The 26,691-nt window shown below is 39.1% G+C and overlaps 1 protein-coding gene across 1 annotated transcript in view; it reads left to right on the top strand.

The window, feature by feature from the left end:
* The window catches only part of EPDR1 (ependymin related 1), a 37,448-nt gene extending 11,406 nt beyond the window's left edge, over window positions 1-26,042 (top strand). The window contains 2 exon segments of the mRNA XM_037837556.1: window positions 23,668-23,876; window positions 24,405-26,042. Of these exon segments, the coding sequence (XP_037693484.1) occupies window positions 23,668-23,876; window positions 24,405-24,601 (406 nt within the window). The 3' untranslated portion in view covers window positions 24,602-26,042.
* The last annotated feature ends 649 nt before the right edge of the window (window positions 26,043-26,691 follow it).

A 26,691-nucleotide genomic window follows, 5' to 3' on the forward strand; every position in this document is an offset into this window, starting at 1 on the left:
CAGAAATGAAGAGGGGGACATTACTACCGAGCCCACTGAAATAAAAAAGACTATAGGAGAATACCATAAATATCTGTACACCAACAAATTAGATAACATAGATGAAATGGACAAATTCTTAGAAATGTGAAGTACCTACTCTGACTCTAGAAGAAATAGAAGATCTCAACAAACCAGTAACTAGTAAAGAGAGTGAATCAGTAATCAAAACCTCCCAACAAAGAAAAGCCCAGGACCAGATGGCTCACAGGGGAATTTTGCCAAACATTCCAGGAGAAGTAACACCAGTCCTGCTCAAACTCTTCCAAAAAATTGAAGACGAGAGAACACTCCCTAATTCATTCTAAGAGGCTGTGATAGTTTGACGTTGTATGCATGCCAGAAATGGACATGTTCTTTTAATCCATTCCTGTGGGTGTAGACCTAATATGGTAGGACCTTTTGATTAGGTTATTTCAATTGAGATGTGACCATCCTCATTTGAGGCGGGGCTTAATCCTCTTACTGGAACCCTTTGTAAGAGGATAAAACACATAGGGATGAAATTCAGAAGAGCACACAGAGAAGCTGAGAGATGGAGCAACCAGAAGCTGAAAGCCATGAAACCTTGGAGAGAAAGACCTGCAGACACCATCATGTGCCTTCCCATGTGACAGAGGAGCCCAAACTCACTGTTAGCTGGCCTTCAGAGTCCAGGTGTTGTCCTGTTGATGCCTTGATTTGGACATTTTTCATGGCCTCAGAACTGGAAATTTGTAAGCTTATAAATCCCATTGTAAAAGCCAACCCATTTCTGGTATATTGTATTCTGGCAGCTTTAGCAAACCAAAACAGAGGCCAACATCACCCTCATACCAAAGCCAGTTAAAGATGGCACAAGAAAAGAAAATTATATACCAATACCTCTTATGAGTATGGATGTAAAATTTCTCAACAAAAATTCTGGCAAACCAGGTGAAGCAGCACATTAAAAACAAAATCATGATCAAGTGGGATTTCCCCCAGATATGCAAAGGTAGTTCAACATAAGAAAATCAATTAATATGAGATGCCACATTAACAGAATAAAGGGAAAAAAACATATGGTCATCTCGACTGATGGAGAAAAGACATTTGACAAAATGCAGCACAACTTCTTGATGAAAACATTTAGAAAACTAGGAATAGATGGAAACTTCCTCAACATGATAAAAGGCACATATGAAAAATACCCAGCTAACATCATACTTAATGGTTCAACACTGAAAGATTTCCCCACTAAGATAAGGAACAAGACAAGGATGCCCACTGCCTTCACTGTTATTCAAAATTGTAACGTGAGCAATTAGACAAGAAAAAGAAATAAAAGACATCCAAATTAGAAAATAAGGAGTGAAACTTTCCTTATTTGCAGATGATATGATTCTATATACATAAAAATTTGAAAAATCCACAATAAAGCTCCCAGATGAAAGTTAATAGATGAATTCAGCAAAATGGTGGGGTACAAGATCAACACCCCCAAATCAGTAGTGTTTCTATACACTAGCAATGAACAATTGGAAGAAGAATTCAAGAAAACAATTACATTTACAATAGCAACTAAATGATCAAATATCTAGGAATAAATCTAACCAAGGTTGTAAAAGATTTGTATACAGAAAACTATAAAACATTATTTAAAAAAATCAAAGAGGACCTAAATAAATGAAAGGTCATTCTGTGTTCATGGATTGGACTAAATATTGTTAAGATGTCAGTTTTACCCAAAGTGATTTATAGATTCAAAGCAATCCCAAAATTCCAAGAATCTTCTTTGCAGAAATGGAAAAACCAATAATCAAATTTATACAGAAGAGTAAGGGGCCCCAAGTAGCCAAAGCCATCTTGAAAAAGAAGAATAAATTTGGAGGGCTTACATTTCCTGATCTAAAAACTTATTACAAAGCCACAGTAATCAAAATGGCACAAGAACAGACATATAAACCAATAGAATTGAGTTGAAAGCTCAGAAATCAACCCTAACATTTATGGCCAACTGATTTTTGACAAGGAGGCAAATACCACTCAACTGGGAAAAAACAGTCTCTTCAACAAATAGTGTTGGGAAAAGTGGATCTCCATTTGCAAAAGAATGAATATGGACCCCTACTTCACACCATATACAAAAAATCAACTCTAAATGGATCAAAGACATAAATATAAGAGTCAGAACTATTAAACTCTTAAAAGAAAATATAGGGAAACATCTTCAGGACTTTGTATTAGGCAATGGTTTCTTAGATTTTACACCCAAAGCACAAGCAACAAAATAAAAAATAGATAAATGTGACCTCATCAAAATTAAAAGCTTTTGTGCCTCAAAGGACTTTATCATGAAATTAAAGTAACAACCTACACAATGGGAGAAAATATTTGGGAACTACATATTTGATGAGGATTTAACATCCAGAATATATAAAGAAATTCTTCAGTCAATAACCAAAAGACAATTTAAAAATGGGCAAAAAACTTGAATAGATGTTTTTCTAAAGAAAATATACAAATGGCCAAAACACAAATGAAAAGATGCTCAACATCATTTGCCTTTAGAAAAATGCAAATCAAAACCACGAGATGCATAACTATGTAGCTTACATGGTGTGACTATGTGATTATGAAAACCTTGTGACTCACACTCTCTTTATCCAGTGTAAGGATGGATGAGTAGAAAAATGGGGACAAAAAGTAAATGAAAAATGGGGTGGGATGGGGGGATGGAATGCTTTGGGGCTTTGGGTGTTCTTTTTAACTTTTTATTTTTTATTTTTATTTTTATTCTTTTTGGAGTAAGGAAAATGTTCAAAAGTTGATTGGGGTGATGAATGCACAACTATATGATGGTATTGTGAACCGTTGATTGCACACCGTGGATGATTGTATGGTATGTGATATATCTCAATAAAACTGAATTTAATAAAAAAAATATTGTCCAACATCACATCTGGGATATTGACATTGATAACATAGTACAGTCAAAGTACAGAACTTTTCCATCACCATGAGGATCCCTGACATTGCCCTTTTTTTTCCACACCAACTTCCTTCTGCCCACACCACCCCCATAATCCCTGGCAAATGCTAATCTGTTCCCTATTTCTATAATTTTGTCATTTCAAGAATATGATATAAATGGAATCATACAGATAAAAAACCACAATGAGATACTCTTGCATACCCACTAGAATGGCTACTATTAAAAAAATGGAAAAGTACCAGTTTTGGTGAAGTTGTGGAGAAATAGGAACACTCATTGATTGCTAGTGGGAATGTAAAATGGTACAGTCACTATGGAAGACATTTTGTCAGTTCCTCAGAATTTAAGTATAGAATTACCACATGACCTGGCAATCCCATTTCTAGGTATATATCCAAAAGAATTGAAAGCAGGGACTCAAACAGATATATGCACATTGATGTTTTTAGTGGCATTATTTCACAATTGCTAAAAGTTGGAAGCAACCCAAGTGTCCATCAACCTATAAGTGAGTAAACCAAATGTGCTGTATACACTCAATGGGATATTATTCAACTGTAAAAGGGAATGAAGTTCTGATACATGAGACAACATGGATGAACCTTGAAGACATCATGTTGAGTGAAATAAGCCAGACACAAAAGGACAAATATTGTATGATCTCACTGACATGAAATAATTAGAATAAGACAACTCATAGAGTTAGAATCTAGAATATAGGTTACCAGGGGACAGGGTGGGGTTAGGGAGTAGGGAGGTAAGGCTTAAAATGTACAGTTTCTATTTGGGATGATGGAAATGTTTTGTTAATGGGTGGTGGTGATGATAGCACAACACTGTAAATGTAATTATTAGCATTGAATTATAGATTTGAATGTGGTTAAAAGGGAAAATTTTAGGTTAAGTCACTACAACTAAAATTTTTAAAAACTCCATGGAACTGCACAACACAGTTAACTCTAAGTTAAACCATGGACTATAATTAACAATACAATTACAAAAATGTGCTTTCATCAATTTTAACAAATGCACCACACCAATGCATAGTGTTAATAATAGGGTGGTATATGGAAATCTTGTATTTTATGCATGATTGCTCTGTAAACCCACAGCTTCTCTAATAAAAAAGTCAGATGTGTCACCAAAAAAAAATAAATAAATAAAAGTAAAAACCAAAACAAACTTCCATTCTTATTAGCTATCACCTCATTCTCCCCTTCTATTTAAAGAAAATCTTGTGCCAATTAATTCCTGCCCTCCCATTGTCTATTGAACCCACACCAATCATTCTTTACCACCACAACTCTACTGAAGGTGCTCCAGTCAAAAGAAATAAGCGTCACGTTAGTAATCATATGATCTTTTATCAGTCCTCATTTTACTGTTAGTCATTTCTTCCATCTTGATACACTTCCTTCTCTTGGTTTTCAGAACACCACACTCTTCTGGCATCCCTCCCTCCTAGCTCATTAACCTCTTCTCAGTCTCTTTTGCTAATCCCTCCTCTTCTCTGGGACCAATCGTAGGGGAATGTCCCGTGTCTCAGGCTTTCCATCCCTTCACTTTTCTGTCTGTACTCACTGTGGTGGATTGAACTGTGTACCCCAGTTTGGATATTCTCTTGGTCTTGGTCCACATTCTGTTGGGTATAGTCCCATTGTAAATTAGGTCTTTTCAAGATGCTACCTCAGTTAAGGTATGGCCCAACTGAATTAGGTGAGGCTCTAATCTCGGTTACTGCAGTCCTTTATAAACAGACAGAGAGAGAGAGAGAGAGAGAGAGAGAGAGAGAGAGAGAGAGAGAGAGAGAGAGAGAGGAGCTCCAGGGAGTACCCAGGAGCTGGAAGTCAGTAGAACCCAGAAGGGAAAGGAGAAGATGCCGCCATGTGCATTCCCATGTGATAGAAAAGCCAAGGAACCCCAGCATTGCCTGCCAGCCAGAAGATACTGACCCAGGAGGAAGCAAGCCTTCTAGGTTCTGAAATCGTGAGTCAATAAATCCTGTTTTTAAGCCAAGCCATTGTATCTATTTGATTTAGCAACAGGAAACTAAAACAGTCACTCTTTGCAATCTCATCCAGGTCATGACTTTAAATACTGTATCTACACTGAGGACTCCCTAAGGTATCTTTAGTCCAGAGCTCACCCCTCAACTCTGGACTCATATATCCAACTGCCCACCTAACTTCTTCATTTGGGTGTTTCTCATCTCCAACTGCAATATCCACAAATAAGTGCTTGAATAGCATCCCCTGCAAATAAAAACAAACAAACACACAATCTTACTCCTCAAGTCCCGTTGCTCAGACCAAAATCCTTGGAGTCAGCCTTGATTTCTCTTTCTCTTACTTGACACGACTAATCCTTAAGCAAATCTAATTTCGATATATATCCAGAATCTGACCATGATTCTACCATCATTCTGGTCCAAACCTTCATCACTTGCCTCGATTTTTGCAGTAGCCTCCTAATGGGTCCCCTGCTCCTGCCCTTGCCCTCTACATGGCAGCCTGAGTGATTCTGTTGAAATTCGTCATGTCAGTCCTCTGCTCAACACCATCTGCAGTGTCTTTCCATCTCTGAGTAAATGACCTTCCAAGGGCCCCAATGACCCTAGGGGATCTGCCCCTCCCACCACCCCTTGCCTCTTTTACCTCCCTCCAACCCACAGCCTCCTTTCTGTTCCTCACAGACATTGGGCATGCTTACCCCTCTGGATTTTGCATTTGCTCAGTCTGGAAAGCCTTTCCCTCGGAAAACCGTGTGCCCCCACTCCACCCCAAATGTCACCTTCTCAAGTGTGAGGCCTTCCTTGACCACCCCATTTTAAACCATATCTCCCCTCAGCATTCCTATCCAACTCACCTCACTGCCTTTTATTTTCAAGGCACTTACCACTAACATACTATTTAAAGTGTCTCTTCTCATTCCCAGAACCTATCACCCAATGTAAAGTTCCAAAGGGACAAGGATTTTTGTCTCATTGCTGCTGTATCTCCATCACCTTCATAAAAGTTCTGACTAAAATTTTCGAATAAATGAATGAGGGAATGAGTAATAATGATAACATATATTCATTGTAGAAGAATATCCAAAATATAGACAAACAAAGAGAAAAAAAGTAAAAAAATTATCTCTAACTGCCCAACCAATATAGCTATATGAACATCTTCTGAATATCCTAGGAGAGTTTTAGATGCACAACAAACAGTCTCTAGTACATACTGTTTCATATTGTGTCCTTTTCACTTAATAATTTATTGTGCATGATTGTCCATTCAGATTGGACCTTCTCATTCAGGTCTCAGCTCATTGTCCCCTCAGAGTGGCCTTCTTTGATCATCCAAGGAGCTCTTCTTTCCTACAAGTCACTCTCCAACACATTTTGCTCCATTTTATTTTGGACACTATCATAATTTCACGTTGCCTTGTGAGTTAATTTGTCTGATGTTTGTAGTCTGTCTTTCTCCCCTGGAGTGAGAGGAGAACTTTATTGATATGATTGACCACTGGATCCCTTGCACCTAGAACAGTGCTTGGCACATTGTACATCTCATTAAATATGTATTGAATGAATAGTTGAATAAAAATAATTTTATGACTTTTGCATCACTGCCATTATACTTGTTCATGATGGAAAATCTAGATAACTCAAAAGAACAAAATAAAGAAAGTAAAGTTTGCTCATAATCATGCTATCCAAGAATAAGAACCCTGATACGTGTACTTCTGGATCTTTTTTTTCTTTTCCTGCATATTCACTTTTAAAATAAAAATGAAAACATGTTCTGCATTTGTTTTCATTAAAAAATATTTTGTATGTTTCTCATGCCACTAAGTCATCTTCAACAAAATCATTTTTTAAAGACTGTGTGGTATTCTAGCTAATGGTTTAGAACATGATTTATTTAGACAGTTCCTTATTAAGAGACAGTTATGTTTCTTCTCCCTCTATTTTTCACAAGTATAAACAAAAGTACAATGTACAGCCTTATATTTGGGTATGATTATACGTGTGTGACTTTTTAATTTATTTTGGATAAATTTCCTTCATAAGAATGTGATAAGAAAGGAATTTGCATATTGTTAAGTTTCTGACAACTACTAAATTTTTCTGCAGGGAGAATGTTCCTTTCCCCTGGGAGAATACAGGTGTCCATGTTTTCCCACACTCACACTTATAAGGACTATAATTATTTTTGGTGATTTCTAATATAAATAAGAAGTGGAAGGACAAAATGACATCTGCAATGATGTCACACTTACTTGTCTTGATTCTCACTGTAATGTGAATGATTGTAGTCTGTCTTTCTCCCCTGAGTGAGAGGAGAACTTTATTGATCTGATTGACCACTGGACCCCTTGCACCTAGAACAGTGCTTGGCACATAGTACATCTCATTTCACAGTTAGATCTCCAATGGGCTGTTGATTTAACAAAGACATTCTTTATCATATTCAGTAAATATTTTTTCTGATCCTATTTTATAAAGAATTTATTTTAATCAAGTTGGATATTAAACTTCACCAACTTAGTGATTTTTATTAACAGATTGCCTAAAATCAAACCATCTTTGCATTCCTGAAATAAATTCTAATTGGTCCTTATGCATTATTCGTTTAATAGTCTGCTAGGTTCAGTTTGCTAATATTTGATTTAAGATATTTTAAATCCATCACTATATGTTAGCTTGATCTGTAATTTTTATTTCTGTGCTTTTTTTTAGTGTCAGGTTTTTTGTAGCTTTATAAAAAGAATTGGCAAGCTTTCTATAGTTCTCTGTATAGTTTCTATAGTTCTACAACTTCGTAGCCTGGAAAAAACTAATCTGTGAAATCACTGGGTCCTAAATCCATTTAGAAGAGTAACTCTTTGAACTCTTTGTAAGATCAAAGATATAAAATTTCTTCAGGCCACAGTAAGGCCTTTAGTCTGGTTATTGGTCTATTTAACTTTCGGTTTCATTCAGAGTCAGTTTTGGTTATTTATATTTTCCTGGAAAATCTTCCAATTAATCAAGATTTTAATATTTATCATCATAAAGTTATACATGGTATTCTCATAACTTTTAAACAACACTACCTTATCTGTTTATTTTATTCTCGATATTCTATACTTGTATTTTCTAACCTTTTTTCTCATAACTGGATTCAATATTTTAGTTTTCGTAAATAGTAAGCTCATGGGTTTATGTAATGGTTTATGGTCTTTATTATTCATTTCTATTTTACGTCACATATTTCCCTTCATTAAGAATAAATTTTGACATCAAATTACACTGCTTAACCATATTTTAAGAAGGTTTTTAAGCAGGGTTGTATTGGAGCCCCCCTAGGAAGGTGTACCACAGACCTGCAGAGAATGGATTTCCCAGCCTTCTTTTGTCTGTGAGCCACTCCCCAGCTCTTCTCCCACCAAACACTCCTCAGTGTCTCTTGCTCCTCAATTTCAATTTTGGAGAATTTTCCCCATTACAAGGCATTGGAAGTTTTCACAAGCACCACTGTTTTCATTCAGAAGCTGTGCCACTTTGAACCAAGGGGCTTCTGAAGAAGCATGAGACCCCTATCCAGGTGCCTGGGTTGCATTCTGATCCTCCAAAGAAAGGAGAAATTCTTTGGACAGAAGGCCCAACAGAAGAAGACAGCTGCCCCTGGACATAAAGTCTATGGACTGTGGTGCCTTGGATGTCCCCAGTCCCTTCAGAGAAGGCTACTTCTGTTGTGACTAAAGTTACATTTATGAGTGCCATCAATCTGTTCCAGATGGGACACCCCTAATGTACCCCCCCAAGCTCACCTGGAGAATATTCTGCTCTGAAGTATTTCAGAAGTCACCAAGGAGGATATGGGAAGGCGAGAACATGACGGCACAGAGCTAAAGGGCACATTGTTTCCTTGTTTGGATGATGCATTGTCAGCTGCAAGTGAGATATCATATATAAGGAACACAGGCAACATCATGGACTACAAGACCAGGAGGCATGGCTTCCTAGCTTGAAAATTCAGAGAAAACTGTGATGAGCCAGGCCATCTGCATCAACCCCAGAGCTTCTAAAACATTTCCCCAAGTCCAGTATGGAGAAACTGCTTAGATTTTCCAGGATTGTAAGGCCCACTGGCTGGAGTATCTTACCAAGAAGCTGTGAACCTGGACATCCAGGTTGGGGAAAGCAGACATTCCTTGGAGGAAGATGCCCAGGCAACCGTAATGCCATAAGAGCTGGTTGAAGTCGAGCAGGAGCAGCACCTGCTTTGGAATGCCCAGGAACGTTCTTGGCAGGGTGACCCTTGCTGAAGTGGGGGAGGCAGAGGCAGCAAAGGTACGGAAGCCAAAGAACCAGTGGACAATTCTACCAGCCCATATCCTTGGGAGCAAGGGATGCTGGGGAGAGAATCTACCCCGGACTTATTATTCATTGAAATGTCATGTCAGGTGTTGGAGTGTTTCTGCTGGGTGTGGGAGTCCATCATCTCTGAAGCCGGTCTTCCACCTGTCCCCGTGGTCACACACCCTGTCCTTCTGGGTAGCTATTACCTGGCTTACCCTCCTGGCACCTGCAGGAGGCATCCTCGTGAGAGCTGTTTGAGGAGTCCAGAAAATGAAGCTTGGAAATCAACTGTTATGTGATGTTCAGAACACAGTGTCTTTGGTAATATGCAAATATTTGCTTAGGCCCCACTTAATATGTCAAAAAGAATTAAAATGCTTTGGTGGTTTGTAGTCTTTCCTTTTCTCTCCATTCTGAAGCAAACTTCTAAAAGGTCAACTTCTTCCTTTGTTTAAACAGAGGAATTTTTATAGTGTATGTTTGTAATAACTTCTAAATATTTTGTCCCAAGATCTTTTGTTAAATCTTTTATTTTGATTCATGTTTTCATCATCTAGAGAACTTATTCAAGTAATTGTCTTCAGAGAGGGTACTTGTACTTTCAGAGCTTTTGTATGCCTGAGAATATTGACTTACTTCCATTTTATAGAATGCTAGTTTTTTGGGGTGTCTACAGTTCATTGTATAATAATGGCTTTTAGCATAAACATTTTCACGGCATTTAGAGTTGTAGAAGAGATGTCTGGTACCAAACTTTTTGTCTGATTTGAATAATTTTTCTTCTGCCCAAGATTTGTAGGTTGTTTCTGATCCCTGAGCTTTAATAACATCTTTAGGCTATGTCTAGCTCTAGGGAAATTTCATCTACTGTCTGGAGGTTTGATATTCTGTCTTCTCTCTTTGCTCCTTGCAGAGACTCTCTCTACTTATACATTGGCCTTCTTACATCTGTCCTCCAAGCTTCTTATCTTTCCATTAACCTTTCTCCATTACTTTGTATGTTTTTTTTCCTGAGTTCTGGAATAATATTTTCTAATTCACTACTTCCATTTTTGTTGTTTTTTTTCCCACAGCCAGTCTGCCTTACACTGCCCCCACTGCATTTTTTTCTGATAATTATGTTTTTCACTAGCAAACTATCTTTCTGACCACATATTATTCCTTTTTCCCTATATGCAGTATCATCTCAAATCCAAGTGAAAGTGAAAAATAAAGTTTATGTTTTGAAGTCCCAGTAACTGCTTGCATGTGAGCTGGAAGGGTGTGTGTATTTATTTCAAAGTGGGTGGGAATTGATATGTTTCTATTGAAAAGCACAATGTTGACTGTATGAACCCACCTCTGTACCCTCTCCACTCTATGTATCCCTGTTACCTAGTTCTTGAAATCACAATGCATTGTGACAACATGGGTATCTCGGTGCTAATGAGGCCATTATTTAGTGGTGGTTAATAAAAAGAATCAGTTTGAATTGTTGTCTCATAAGAAGTTTACTGTTGGTGTTTTTTCCTCTTCTTTCATCAGAATTGAAAGAGTATCTGCCTACACATTGCTAATATTCATCCTGGTATATTTATGGAAAAAATTTTTTTCCTCAATTTCCTGACCCCTCTTTTCCTCTTTTGAACCAGAATCCAAATATTGGAGATGTATCGTCTTACAGCTGCTTAAATTGCTCACAGTGTTATTCTTTAATTTTGCTTTTCCTAGGGCTGCATTCTCAAGTAACATTATTTAAATTTTCCTTTTGTTTTTTTGTGATTGGCATCAGCCTACACAAGAGTTTGTGTCTAATGTGACAATTTTGAAATAATGTTTTTCTTTTTATGTCTCATTATACTTTAGGGTGTAACTCAGACTTTGCATCTGCCAGAATGGCAAGTGACCTCAGCTCACCACCTCCTCCAGGGAGTCAGAGAGTCAGCATGCATTACTAATCTATTCTATTGCATATTAAACAATTTTTTCCATAAAAGCTGAAGTCCTTTTGTAATCACAGTATGATATTTGTCTACTCCCTTTTCTGTAATTTAATATATCTTGGATGGCCAAACAGTTCTGTGGGTGGGGGAGAAACACTGGTGATCGAAAATTCCAGTGCATCTGATAGGAAATCAGATCTTGGGTCCTTTTCTGGACACCATTTACTATCAGTTATGTTCTGATCCTCGTAGCTCCTCAGCTGTTTTAAACAAAAAACAAGTCTGGTAATATGTCAGGCAGCTGGATTTGCCCATCTGTAACCTTTGTCTGAGACTTTTAGTTTTTCCCTGACTTTTCCAATTCAGGACAGAAATACAATTGCCCCTTGGCCATAAAGCCAGTTGCTAGCCAGACTTGCCTATGACCAGAGCCTGGCTTTGGTATTTTTGGCTCTAGGATTAGCCAAATCCTTGGGCTCTGCTCAATCAAGAAGGGTACATTCGATCCAGAGAAGATGGCGGCATAGAGAGGAGTGGAATACTTAGTCCCTCCTGGAACAATTCATAAATGACCAAAAAACCAGTAAATAAACTGGAATAACAGTGGGGAGACAAACATGACTGCCCACTCATCATCCACCAACCTGAATTGGGAGGAATGCCCGAGATCACAGCATAAAATCTGTAAGTAAAACTGCGGACCCGCACTGAGAGCCCGAGCCGAGAGCCGAGAGCCGAGAGCCCCTCCCTCACGGAAGCCGCGCGGTGCACTCTCTCAGTCCAGCTCCAAGTGCGGTTTTAATATTAACTGCTCAATATAGGCAGCGAATCCTCAACAAGCAGACAGAGGCTTTTGGTGACAACTGACCTTGGGAGAATCGGGGGACATTTCTGTCTCAGGACGGGGAGCCCAGAGGATGGGGTGCTATCTCTGGCTGACGGGTGAACCTGGGAGTTTTTATGCCTCTTTCTCTCTCTGTGGAGAAAACCTCAGCTGTTCTCAGCCTGCAACGCTTTGCAGTAAAGACAGCCTCAGACATTTTAAAACCAAAACACTTCGATCAGCAGAGTCACAGAAACAAATAACTTATTGATATGCAAATGACATCTCTGAAGGGGGCGTAGCTTCCCAAGAGGAAAGGGAGGGGCCCAGCTCTACTGTCTGTCTTTCAGTCTTTCTGGAACCAGACCCCAAAGCCTGGGGGAGGAGAGCCACAGGCCACACCCTCTTACACAGGCAGTGACAGGCTGACAGGTGCATCTGCTGGGCAGAAAAGTACAGGTGTCTCAATCCTCTAAGAAAAGCCATCAGGGAAACCAGATACTGAAATATTACCTCTTTCTGTGACCTGAGCCTGTTCTCATCTGGGAAAACCTGATTGGAGTGGCCTAGGAGGTCAGATGCCTAGACAACAGAAAACTACAGCCTACACTAAGAAAAACGAAGCTATGACCCAGTCAAAGGAACAAACGTACACTTCAACTGAGATACAGGAATTTAAACAACTAATGTTAAATCAATTCAAAGAGTTTAGAGAATATTTCGCAAAAGAGATAGAGGCTGTAAAGAAAACACTGGGCATATATAAGGCAGAATTGAAAGTTCAAAACAACAACCAGTAGAATCTATGGAAATGAAAGGCACAACACAAGAGATGAAGGACACAATGGAAACATACAACAGCAGATCTCAAGAGGCAGAAGAAAACACTCAAGAACTGGAGAACAAAACACCTGAAAGCCTACATGCAGAGGAGCAGATGGAGAAATGAATGAAAAAATATGAGCAACGTCTCCAGGAACTTAAAGATGAAACAAAGTACAAGAATCTATGTATCATTGGTGTCCCAGAAGGAGAAGAGAAGGGAAAAGGGGCAGAGGCAATAATAGAGGAAATAATCAATGAAAATTTTCCATCTCTTATGAAAGACATAAAATTACAAATCCAAGAAGCACAGTGTACTCCAAACAGAATAGATCTGAATAGGCCTACGCCAAGACACTTAATAATCAGATTATCAAATGTCAAAGACAAAGAGAGACTCCTGAAAGCAGCAAGAGAAAAGTGATCCATCACATACAAAGGAAGCTCAATAAGACTATGTGCGGATCTCTCAGCAGAAACCATGGAGGCAAGAAGGAAGTGGTGTGATATATTTAAGATACTGAAAGAGAAAAACTGCCAACCAAGAATCCTATATCCAGCAAAGCTGTCCTTCATTTATGAGGGAGAGCTCAAAATATTTTCTGACAAACAGACAATGAGAGACTTTGTGAACAAGACACCCGCCCTACAGGAAATACTAAAGGGAGCACTACGGAGTAATAGGAGAAGACAGGAGTGCATGGTTTGGAACACAATTTTGGGAGATGGTAGCACAGCAATGTAACTACACTGAACAAAGATAACTAAGAATACGGTTCAGAGAGGAAGGTTGGGAACATGTGAGACACCAGAAGAAAGGAGGAAAGATAAAGACTGGGACTGTGTAACTTGGTGAAACCTAGAGTGTTCAACAATTGTGATAAAATGTACAAATATGTTCTTTTACAAGGGAGAACAAGCAAATGTCAACCTTGCAAGGTGTTAAAAATGGGGAGGCATTGGGAGAGGGATGCAGTCAATGTAAACCAGAGACTGTAACTAACAGTATCATTGTATTATGCTACCCTTAATGTAACAAAGGCAGTATACCAAGATGAATGCAGATAGGAGGGGGGGATAGGGAAGGCGTGTTGGACACTCGACATTGGTGGTGTTGTCTGACTCTTTACCCTACTTTGATTTGTGGTTGCTTTTCCTTTTGCTGCTTCCTGGCTGTCATTTTTTTCCTCTTTCTTTTCCCTCTCTACCTTCTTTGATGCTCCCTCCTGCCTTGTGGAAGAAATGTAGATGCCCTTATATAGATAGTGGTGAACACATAAATATGTGACCATACAGAGAACCATCGATTGTTTACCTAGGATGGAATGTATAGGGTGTGAACAAAACCATCTTTAAAAAAAAAAAACGGGTTGATGTCAAAACCTCCAGGGCAATATACTAAGTGAAATAAGCCAGACACATAAGGACAAATATTGCAGGGTCTCACTGATAAGAACTAACTATAATATGTAAACTCATAGACATGAAATATAAGGTACCAAGATATAGGACGAGGCTTAAGAATGGGGAGTGGTTGCTTAGTATGAGCAGAATGTTCAACTAGGATGAACTTAAATGTTTGGAAATGAACAGAGGTGTCGGTAGCAAGATGTGAGAATAACTAACAGTGCTGAATGGTGCGTGAATGAGGTGGAAACAGGAAGCTCAGAGTCATATATGTCACCAGAAGGAAAGTTGGGGGTCAAAAGATGGGAATATATAAAACTGAATCCTATGGTAGGCAATGTCCATGATTAACTGTACAAATATTAGAAAACTCTTCCATGAACCAGAACAAATGTATGACAATACAATTAGAAGTTAATAGAGGAGCATATAGGGAAGAAATACATACCTATTGCAAACCATATACTACAGTTTGTAGTATTTCAACATTCTTTCATAAACAGTAACAAATGTACTATACCAACACTACGAGTCAACAATTGAGGGGAGTAGGTTAGGGATATAGGAGGATTTGCGTTTCCTTTTCTTTTTCTTTTTTTTTTTTTTTTTTTCCATCTTTCATGTTATTTCTTGTCTGGAGTAATGAAAAGGTTCTAAAAATTGAACAAAAATTAAGTGTGGTGATAGACGCACAGGTGTATGAGGGTACCAGGGGCAACTGATTGTACACTTTGGATCTTTGGATAATTGTATGGTATCTGAAAAATCCCAATTAAAAAAAAAAAAAAAAGAAGGGTACATTCTCAAAGAATTGTTGTGAGGAACCGAACAGAGAATATATGTAAAGCGATGGCTGTTACTTATTTCATTAAAGGTTCTTTTCAGCTGCAGGTTTCAGAAAGCCTGAATAACAGAGGCTTAAACTATAAGGATGATTGTTTTTTACTTCAGAAATCTTGTGATTCATATTCCTAGGTCTGTCACAATTTCATCAAGGGCCCAGGATTTTCTCCATCCTTCCTCTCTGCCATTCTTCGAATGTTGGTCCATAGTTGTAAGATGGCTTGCTAACTTGTTGCCTCATGGTTCCAAAAGGGCTGCCTCAGCTCCAAGCATTATGCCTTTACCCAACTCCATTCTAAGACAAGAAATGAGGGAGGTGAAATGAGATGAGGACTCACCTCTCATTTTTGAGAGAAGTCCCCAGAGGATGCTCTCTCTTCTGCAGACTTCCCATTAGTTCTCCTCGTCCAGAACCTATCACACCCCTAGCTACAAAAGATACTGTAAAAATGAGTATCCAATGTTTTCAGCTCCATATTAAAAGGCAGGAAAAGAGAAAAGGTGTAATACCTGTCAAGGCTTCTACAAAGGGATCCACCACAGCACTCCATGTTCATTCCCCCTTCATCTCTCCATCCAGCCTGGATGAATTAGTCCTTCTTTGTTACATAGTAGATCAAGACCTATGTTTACAAGTTAAGTGGCTAGTTGGCTTGCTAAATATTAACTGATGACAGTAAACGCAAATATTATCAGGCTGCATTATAATAGCTATAATTCTTTTTTGTTTGGATAACAATTTTATATCAATTTTCTGAAATCATCTTCTATCGATATTAATAATAATGCTGTGACCTTCAAAATTCTGGTCTCCATTTACATATGAAATATAAGAAAATTAAAATATATTAAAAGTTATGATCATTTAGCTCACAGTGGTAGACAGGGAACCTTGATTCCTTGACCTAAGCTTTTTAAAAATGCTTTTTACATTGGTCTGTAAACATTATTCTGAAGTAAGAAATCTATAAGGAAAGATTTTCTTCCTTTTCTTCATAGCAGGATAAACCTTTAATACCTTTCCTTATGCAAAGAAATAAAGGAGGTGTCACATCCATTTAAAACTTCCAGTGTTCCTTTCTGGGAAGCAGTTGGTAGTAGCTATCAAAATATAAAATGGGCATTTCCTTTAATTCAACAATCTCAGTCTATACATTTACCGTAAGGATATAAACACAAAAGGCAAAAGGGCTTGTCTTCAATTTATTTTCAACATTGTTAACAGTAACAAAATCATGGAAATAAATCCAGGTGATCATGAATAGGGGACTAGTGACATACCAGGAAATTATTATGTATCTGTTAAAATGACTATAAACCAATTTCACTTGAGAATGTCAATTAGAAATTCCAAAATAGCATATATTGAACCCAACAACATATTTAAAAAAAACTACATTATGACTAAATAAGGTTTATTCCAGGCATGCAAGGATGATTCCATTTTAGGAAACCATAAATGTCTAAGAAAATAATCATGTGATTATCTCCATGTTCTCCAGAAAGCCATTTGATCAAGTTTGACATACATTCTGGATAAAAGCATTCAATATGAATTGACAAATGCTTCCTTAACATGACAAAATCTTCATAGTTCTCAGTTTATTTATGTTGAATCCCTAGCCCCTTTCCCTCTATATTCAGGAAGGTGGTGAGGATGTCATTCTCTCCATTCTATTTAATTTTGTTTTGAACTTATTACCCATATTATTCATGAGTTTTTTTTTATTAAATTCAGTTTTATTGAAATACATTCACACACCATACAATCATCAATGGTATACAATCCACTGTCCACAGTACGATAACATAGTTACGCGTTCATCACCACAATCTATCTCTGAACATTTTCCTTACATCAGAAAGAACCAGAACAAGAATAAAAAATAAAAGTGAAAAAAGGACACCCAAATCATCCCCCCATCCCACCCCATTTGTCCTTTAGTTTTTATCCCCATTTTTCTACTCATCCATACACTAGATAAAGGGGGTGTGATCCACAAGGTCTTCACAATCACACTGTCACCCCTTATTCATGAGTTTTTAAAAATATATAGGAACCACTCTCCACTGAAAGTTTCCCCAAACAGTCGCATCTCGATGACAATGTGCATATCTAGTGTCCAGATCTTGATTTTCTAAATTCTGTTACCCCATTAATTATCACCAGTGTTCCCCAGAGGAATGATGATTTCAGATCCGAAGTGGGAAACTACAAGGTAAACCTGCAATATCTTATTGTCCCAGAAAGCCAGGAAGCTCTCAAAGACTAATGGGATCATGTCAAAAGTCACAGATAACAGCTACAAGGAGATCCTGCTGACCAAATTTGTGACAATTTGAACATCAAAAAGAATTATGGGTTTAACTGATTGCAACACAGTGAATAAACAAAAACCCATGATTTCACAGTGATATTCCAGAGAGAGAGAGAGAGGGTAGTCATTTGCCATATCACGGAAGGTGACCATTATACCAAATCCTTACTTTGAAAATCGATAAGGAGAAGGTATTAGGCATTTACCATGCTTTTTTATTAGGAACTGTAGTTCATCCCAGGTGAATGAAGAACAACTCTTCTTTACAGAAGAATGATGTGAAACAACATGAAAAATGAATAAGGAATAGCAACATGAAAATGCCCAATTTCTAACCCTCAGTGAAATATTGATTCAGGGAATGGTTTTGCCTAAAACCGTTAGGTGACATTTATTGGGGAACAGGAAATTCCCACTACCACATAGCATTACCCACAAATTACTTGCTAATTGCATAGGGACACACCTTTACTTTATAGCAAGACAACTTGAATCACCACATAACAGTGATCCAAGTTAGTAGTATTCATAAGGGGATGAGACTTTACCTGTGTCTCTGAGGTGATTGCAGCATGAAATACACAGCCTCCCCAGTTCCAAAAATCTTTAACCTGAATCTAATCATGCCTTTGGACCTCATGACCACTTTATAAGAATGATGAGGAGCTAGAGGAACAAATTAAATGACACCATGAAAAAACTGTCAAAGAAATCCAGAATGTAAATTATCTGCAAACCCAGACTCTTCAAAGTGTAATTGTCATGTTAAAAGTTTAAAAAGTAGTAGTACTGTTTTGAGTTTTTAAAAGAATAGAGACATAATAACCAATATACTGCTTGAACCTGGATTGGATTCTGATTTGAAAAATCAGCTATAAAATACATTTTATGGGTCAGTTGGATATGGACCAGATATTCAGTGGCATTAGGGAATTACTTTTAATTTTCTTAGGTGTGACAACGGTATCATGTTCATGCAGCAAAAGCTCCTTATTTTTATGGGCAAAGAACTTGAATAGTCATTTCTCCAAAGAAGGTATAAAAATGGCCAATTAGCACATGAAAAGATGCTCAACATCATTAGCCATTAGGGAAATGCTGATCGAAACCACAATGAGACACCATTTCACACCCACCAGGATGGCTATTATAAAAAATATGAGTGTTGATGGAGATGTGAAGAAATATGAACCTTCATGCATTGCTGATGGGAATGTAAATTGGTACAGCAACTGTGGAAAAGATTTGGCAGTTCCTCAAAAAGTTAAACATAGAATCACCATATGATCCGGAAATTACACTCCTAGGTGTATATGCTCAAAACAATTGAAAATAGGGACTCAGAAAATTGTACACCAGTGTTTATAGCAGCATTAGTCACAGTAGACAAGAGGTGGAAATAACCCAAGTGTCCATCAACAGATGAATGGATAAACGAAATGTGGCATATACATACAATGGAATATTATTTGGCTGCAAAAAGGAATGAAGTTCTGATACATGCTACAACATGGATGAACCCTGAAAACATTATGCTGAGTGAAATAAGCCAGACACAAACAGACATGTATTTTATGATTCCACTTATATGAAATATTTAGAATAAGAAAATTCATAAAGGCAAAAAAAAAAAAAAATAGATTAGAGGTTACCAGAGGCTGGGGGCAGGGGGAATGGGGAATTACTGCCTAAGAGATATAGAGCTTCTGTTTAGTTTGATGGCAAAGTTTTGGTAATGGACGGTGGTGATGGTGGCACATTGTGAAGGAAATTGGTTAGAATGGCAGATTTTATGTTAAATAAATGTTACCACAAAGCAATTTTTTAAAAAAGTAACCCAGCAAGCTTTTTAACTTGACAATAAATTGGCAATTTGAAATGAGAAAAAAATAGTCTTTGTTTTAGGAAATATTTAGAAAGCAGATAAAGCAAATGTGATAAAATGTAAACACTTGTTGAATCTATGTGGTAGGCACAAAGGTGATCATTGTACTACCTCTTCTCTTTTACATGTTTAAGATTTTTATAAAAAGTTAGGAAAGAATGACACACAGACCTGTATTTTTTTTTTTTAACTTAAAAGGATACTGAGGACAATTTTGATTAATTGAAATTCAATTTTAAATGCAGGTTAGAAAACAAATACATAATATTCACTCAGTAAAATGTGCATAGTACACGTATGTTAAAGTATTTATGTGCATAGAGAGATATCTAGAAGAATGCATGTTTAGAATGCTTAGACACTGTTTTAGTTTCCTTGGTTGCTCAAGCAAATACCATGCCTAAGGACGGCTTACACAGTGGATATGTAATGTCTCACAGTTTTGAGGTTAGGAAAAAAGTCTAAATGAAGGCGTCATCAAGGAGTTGCTTTCTTGCCAAAGACTGTGGTGTTCTGGGGCTTGGCTGCTAGCGATCCTTGGTCCTTGGCTTGCCGTATAGCAAGGCACATGGCAGCATGTCCACACTGTCCCTTCTCTGCTGGGTTCCACTGATGTTCAGCTTCTGGATGCTTCCTCTGTGGCTTTCTCCCTCATATCTGAATTTCATTCCACTTAAAGGGATTAACACCCATCCTGGTTGAGGTGGGCCACACCTTAACTGAAGCAACCTCATCCAAAGGTGCTACTTACCATGGGTTCACAGCCACAGGAATGGATTAGGTTTAAGAACATGTTTTTCTGGGGTGCACACAGCTTCAAACCACCACAGACACTCAGGCACACAGTTGTTATTTTTGGAAGTCAGAGTTTCTGGGTAGTTTTTACTACCTTTCCCATTTCCATATTGCTTGAATGTTTTCATTAAACGCGGATCATCTTTACAAAAACAATAAGCCTGTTTTCAAAAGCAATAAAATTTTTGTAGGTTTCCAATGTTTTGGAAAACTTAACGATGGTAGAGCTTAATTTTCAGGAAAATGGATTTTCAAGAAACAACGAGATTGCCAATGCAGCCTGTGAATTTTGCCGACAGCAACAAAAATCCTCTTTCCCACTTGGGGAGAGGCAAAAACGGACCCAGGGTACCCTCTGATTTGTACTTGCCTTGGAGAGCTTGGCCTTGGGACCCCTTGGCTGGGGGTGGGGCAGGGGAGTGCTGGGACGGGGGCTGGAGCCCGACCTGCTCACGGCTGTGGTGCAGCTGGGCACTAGGCCTTTGGGGAACTGTTGTCTGCCCCACCCTGGAAATCGCTTTGGTTGGCATGTGGCCAACCAGAAGGCCAGAATTTCCATGCTGTTGCTGTCCCAGGGTTGCCCTCCTCACCTGGCTTGACTGCACCCCCAGGTAGTGCTTTGTGATTCCAGTCCTCTTAACTATCTCCACTTCAGAGCCAGGCTTTGATCCTTTCTCCTGGGATCCAGTTTCTGTGTAAGTCCTGCAGGCCTTTGGGTCCACAGGTTATTACCTGCACAGCATCCCAGGGCTGATTACTCATTTCAACCTTGGCTCATCTCTGCCTTTTGACCTTCTAGCCCCATCAGGCTCCAGGTCCAGGATCCTATTTGTGCTGGAGAAACTTAAATCTTAGCAATTAATATGTTCATATAAATCATACCAGCCACAACAACATCATTAAAATCTTCCTTGCCAAAATTCCTCATGGGGCAGTACTAGCATTTATATCCACATGGGATTTTGAAAAAAAAAAAAAAGATTTATTCTGTTCTATTTTGTTTTCCATTAAATTATTATTTTAGTTTTATGTAAGGCACAGTCAACATAACCTCAATATCAGATTATGCATTCTTCTTCCAAAATTATTTCGAAAACTGAAAAGTACAGAGAATACCATCACAAACACCTGCATTCAGACCACCCAGATTTAACAAATGTTAACATTTCATCATGATTGTTTCAAGTCTAGCAGTCTCATTTTCAAATTAAATTCTATTTCTGTATATGGGCAGAGCTGGCCTCCAGAAAACAGTGAATTGGCAGAATTCATTTCCTGCTGTTCTCCTTCCCTTCCCCGGAGGGTAACTGAGCAGGCACCTCTTTGACCCTTCGTTCCACAAAATGCCATGTCTCCCCCAAGATAACTGTGTTAGCAGCCATCACCCAGGGTTCTAGATGGATCAGGAGTATCCTAACTATACTAAAAACCATTCTCTGGTCACAAGTAGCACAAAAAGTCATAAGCAAAAAAGGAAGAAGATAGGGAATCTGCAATCATCAGGCCATCTTTATTTACTTATGAAAAATGGATCCAGGAAGTGAATGCTTTTGGAATCTCAGCTTCTTATTTCTTGTCTCTGCTTCTCTCTGCTTCATTGTTTTCTCTTGCTCAGTTCACGTACTGGAAAATAGCCACCAAGGCTACTGAGTTTACCTATGACATGCCCAGTCACGTGAAGACGTATTAGTCGATGTTGAGTTGTAATCATACATTTTCAGGGGAGAAAATCTGATTGTCCAGCTTAGGGGCAGATGTTCACCTCTGGTCCAGTAAGCTCCAGTGAGAGTGGGAAGGCAGGTCTTAGAAACATGGCAGCCATGTCCTACGTCTGTGACCTTGTGGATTTTGGACAGAGGTGGCTATTGTCAGATGTGGACCCCTTCATCCTTTCCCTCCCCAACCCCCACACATGGCTGCATGTTCTCCAGGACACAATTGTTGCAGAACTAGAATATCAGCAAAAGCTAGAGATGACTATCTAGGCTAGAGACCTACAACTTGGGAAAACACCATATGGTGGTGGTGATGATGATGATGATGATGGTGGTGGTAGTGAGGAGGAGAGCTATGAAGATAGCTTTCCCTGGGGATATACAGTGTAAGTGTATCGTGCATGGCTCACTGTCTGAAAATATCACAGATCAGGATTTGTGTCTAGACAAAGATTCCCATTTTTGAAATAGAGTATGTTTAGACTGATGTGTCAGGGATTTAACTGAGAAAACAGTGACCATCCAACCCCAAAGGGCTTACACTTTTACATGAAGACTGCATGTATATTACAAGAGGTTAACTTCAGTTTTTGAACAGCATTTCATAAAATGCACACTTTTCTTTCTCCCACTTATAAAGATAGGTGCTTGGTTTTATCCATATAAGCTATTTCAAATCTTTTCTAGAATAAGTAGGATATATCTAAATATATAAAATGAGGTCATGTTTATTTTATCTTCCCATACTTGCTTGTGGAAACCCAAAACATGATACTAACCACGGTACTATTTTCCCCATATAGACAGTACCATTTATAGCATCTTTTTCTGAAGATAATAATGTTGAAGCTCAGACGAGGTATGGCAGGAAATCTCTCCTTCATCCAGGCTCCAGCAGAGGGAGGGAGTCCCACATACCCATCTTCACTTATGAAGAGCCACCTCTCCAGGCTCTTCTGCAATCAGGTGTTATGAATTTCACTTTTTGAGGTTAAGGCTGCAATCCCCACTCCACTGGACCAGCAGCAGTGGCTGAGTTTTGAAGTAACAATCGAACCTGGAAAAACCCAATGAACTTTCCTCAGCACCAAGACTGTTTACCTTTAAGAACGATACAGGACTAGCAACAACGCAGCCTACCTGGCCATGGGAGAGAGAAGCTCCACTTGCAGACTTCTGGACACAGCCTGTGAGCATGTCATCCTCACTCCAGGTGTAGGGCAGGCGCGTGGCAAGGGGGCTGTGGGTGTGTACACAGATGCAATGTGGGGAAGCCAGGAGCTCTGGGGTCCTTTCAGCCTCTACCCTGCCTGTCATACCTCCTCAGCATGTGTGAGGTGTGCCCATCCTGCAAAACCTTTACTCGTGAGTGTAGTCAGGACAGGGAGCCATAGCCCTCAGTGGAGCTCCAGTTTGCCCTGGACTCAGTGTACCCCATGCATTCCCTGACTTAGTGCTATAAGGAGAATGCAGCCAAAGATCAGCTCCTCCGGTGTCCCTGAGGCTAAATGAAAATCACAAACCAACCAGCTCTTCACCCAGGGCCTTATCTTCTTCCCCATTTTTGTATCCTAAGCACAGATCTGTCATAATAAGTACTTAAATATTTGTTCAGTGCATATTAGATTTTGACCTCTGAAGTTTGGTTATTTCATATGCATAATCTTCATATGTCTCATGTTTATGAATAAATAAAGGATTACCTAATGATCAAAAATTTTTTTCTACTTTAAAATTTATTTATATCAAAGGCCTTTGGCCTTTCGAACAGCCTCAAGTCATAAGCTATTTTCATTCCATTTGTCTTCCAGATTATTTGAATATATTTTCCTCTATAAGGAAGGAGTGATATTTCAGATTGAACAAGCCACCAAGGAGTGCTCAAAGATCACCCTGACAGAGCCCTGGGATCCGCTTGACATTCCTCAGAACTCCACTTTTGAAGATCAGTACTCTATAGGGGGGCCCCAGGAGGAGATTACCGTTCAGGAGTGGTCCGACCGAAAATCAGCAAGATCCTGTAAGGATATGTCTTTTGGGATTAAAAAAAAATATTCAAGCTTTGTATCTCAGGAATCACAGTGGGAAAAATGGTAGTTGTTAGGGAAATTTATCAGCTTAATTAAATTATTTAAACCCACATTTAGCCCCTCTGTGTCCTTTGCTGGTTGCCTGTCACTAGGATCGAAGCTTCCTATTTGAAACACCTCAGCTTTCCCATGTCATCTGTACCTTTCTACCTCTTTGGCTTTTATGGACTCAGCCTTGGTTTTTACTTTGCACAATGATTCCCAAGATCTGTGACATGGGAGGCATTTTTCTATGGCACAATTTTGAATCGGTGCCTCCTTCTCTTCCCCCACATCACTACTTAAAGTCACGATGACCAGATCAACACCCATTGTTCCCAGGGTCAGCCCAGCCTGCTTTATACATAGAGATGAAGATATTCTCTGCCCTACTGCAAATAGGCTAGCCCAAGATTGTAAAAATGCAGGCATTTTGCCTGTCTTCTGTATTAAACAGTCAACTTTTCTTCCTGTTACAGATGAAACCTGGATTGGCATTTATACCGTCAAGGATTGTTATCCTGTCCAGGAAACCTTTACCAAAAATTACAGTGTGATATTGTCCACCCGGTTTTTCGACATACAGCTGGGCATCAAGGACCCGTCGGTGTTTACTCCCCCGAGCACTTGCCAGACGGCCCGGCCAGAGAAGATGAGCGAGGACTGTGTCCTGTAAACCTGGAACCCAGAAGTGACCACACTGGCCTGCAGTGCCAGTGAGCCCAGCTGGATCCCGACTGAGATTTGAGGAGCTGAGGATCTTCATTGAAAATAAATATAATTTTAGGAAGATAAACATGGATGTGTGCTTTGTTTTGTTTTGTTTTATATTTTGACTACTCAAGCTATGTTTACAAAATGAATGTCAAATAGATGGCTAATATGGATATTTTAGACATTTCTGAAGCCTCGTTGGGTACTGATTCTTATGCATGTGCAAGCTGATACTAAATGAAGTGGCGAACAAGGGGTAAGGGGTCCATAGGAGCAGTTTGCACTGGCAGGGAGGGGTGTTTTACTACTGACATTGTGGAAAATTGCTGGGACGTGGTGATAATTAAAGCAGATTGATTTGGGTCAGTTTTATTATTAATTTTTAAGTTCTTTACAGAAAATGAGCCCTTTATTGTCTGCACCAGAGTGGTGGACTGCTCCCACTGACCTCCACCTCTGCAATTAACTAGCCACTAACAAAATGATCCCTTACAATCCCTTCCAGACTCAAGAGCTTTATGGCATGCCTCAGTGGACATAAAGATTTTAGGAGGAAATTAAAGGCTAAATTAAGAAGTAATTATCCCTCTCCAGAAACATTTTAATCAAGAGGGTTTGGAAATCTTGTCTACAAGATTGTCTACAAAATGCCTACCCCTGGGTATGCATGAGCCATGTCTGCTTTCCTTTTTTTCTATGCAAAAGTACTAATATATGTGCTGAATCACCAAATACATGTCAACAGACCTAGAAAGGCAGGTGGTATTTTAAAAATAGCCCTGAACTGGAAGTCAGGAGACTATTGTCTCCTAAATCCAGACTTGGAATTCCCTCGTACTCTCATGCCTTTGGTCAACTAAATGCACTTCATTTTCCTCACTTAGCCTTCATGGGTGGTCCTGTGTTCTGGAGACACTGTTCCAGGACCTCTGTATCTGACCTCTGCTCCTCCTTCCCTGCTAGTTTACATGTGACCTTCCCTGACAATCGCCCCCAAGCCTGAAAAGCCTTGCACCTTGAGCATGCTCTTCTCACCATACTGAGCTCCTGAACACTGTCATCCGCTGTCCTGGCTATGAGCTCCTCAACTACGGGCACCACATTCTGATTACCTTTATATTCCCAGCACCAAGCAAGTGCCTGGCACGTGGGCAGTGCCCTACACATTTGCAGAGTGACAAAAGCTAGTTTCTCTGGTCTTTAAATGGTATGGCAGGGTTTCCTGGCCTCCAGGGAAACTTTCAGTAATAAAATGTGTTATTCTATCTCCTTCTCCTATAGCATTTTGTCTGGCTACCTATCTTCTTTATTTACCAGGAGAAATGTGTGGCACCTATGTTATGCTGAAAACAATTGTATTACTCACAGTTTATCTATATTATTTCAATAAAAATGTTACTGCATTTCAAAGTGTTCTTTGATTTATTTGCTTTTGAAATGAATATGGATTGTCTTGGTTGTAAGGAAGTAAAAACTCATCTGATGAAAATATAAAGTGATTCACGTACTCAAAACCAAATTCATTGTCTTCTCTCAAAAGCCTGATGTCCCTCTCACCTTCCCTAAAGTCCAGTTACCTTTGTTGGAAGCCTCAGAGTCACTCTTGACCTTTTAATCTGCTTCAATTCCTGTAGGCAATCAGTATCCTGAGCCCCTTCGAAATAAGCTGCTACCCCATCTCCATTTGCTCAGCCCACACCAACATCCAGCCTCTTAACATCTCTGGCCTTTGCAAGATCTTTATAACCTGTGTCCTCACCTTGTTCTTTCCTTCTAGAATCTGTCCACTCATTCAGCCACTCAGTCATACACCAGTTTCAAAGCACCTGTCGTCTCCAGTGCCCGTGCAGGTGGCTGAGGTCACAGAGCAGGTGTGAAGCTTGGCCAGGTGGACATTTGGAAGGCACAGCCTAGGAAGAATTTCACAGTTGTGTCCCAGGTGTTCCAGTCTGATGAGGCATTTGTGACAGTGTTTGCCTCTCCTCCCACCAAAGGCCCCATTCCTCACCAAACTAAGAATCTCACCTTTGCCCCATTAAACTTTATCTCTGC

The sequence above is a fragment of the Choloepus didactylus genome, chromosome 5 (assembly GCF_015220235.1).
Source record: "Choloepus didactylus isolate mChoDid1 chromosome 5, mChoDid1.pri, whole genome shotgun sequence".
Classification (NCBI taxonomy): Eukaryota; Metazoa; Chordata; class Mammalia; order Pilosa; family Megalonychidae; genus Choloepus; species Choloepus didactylus.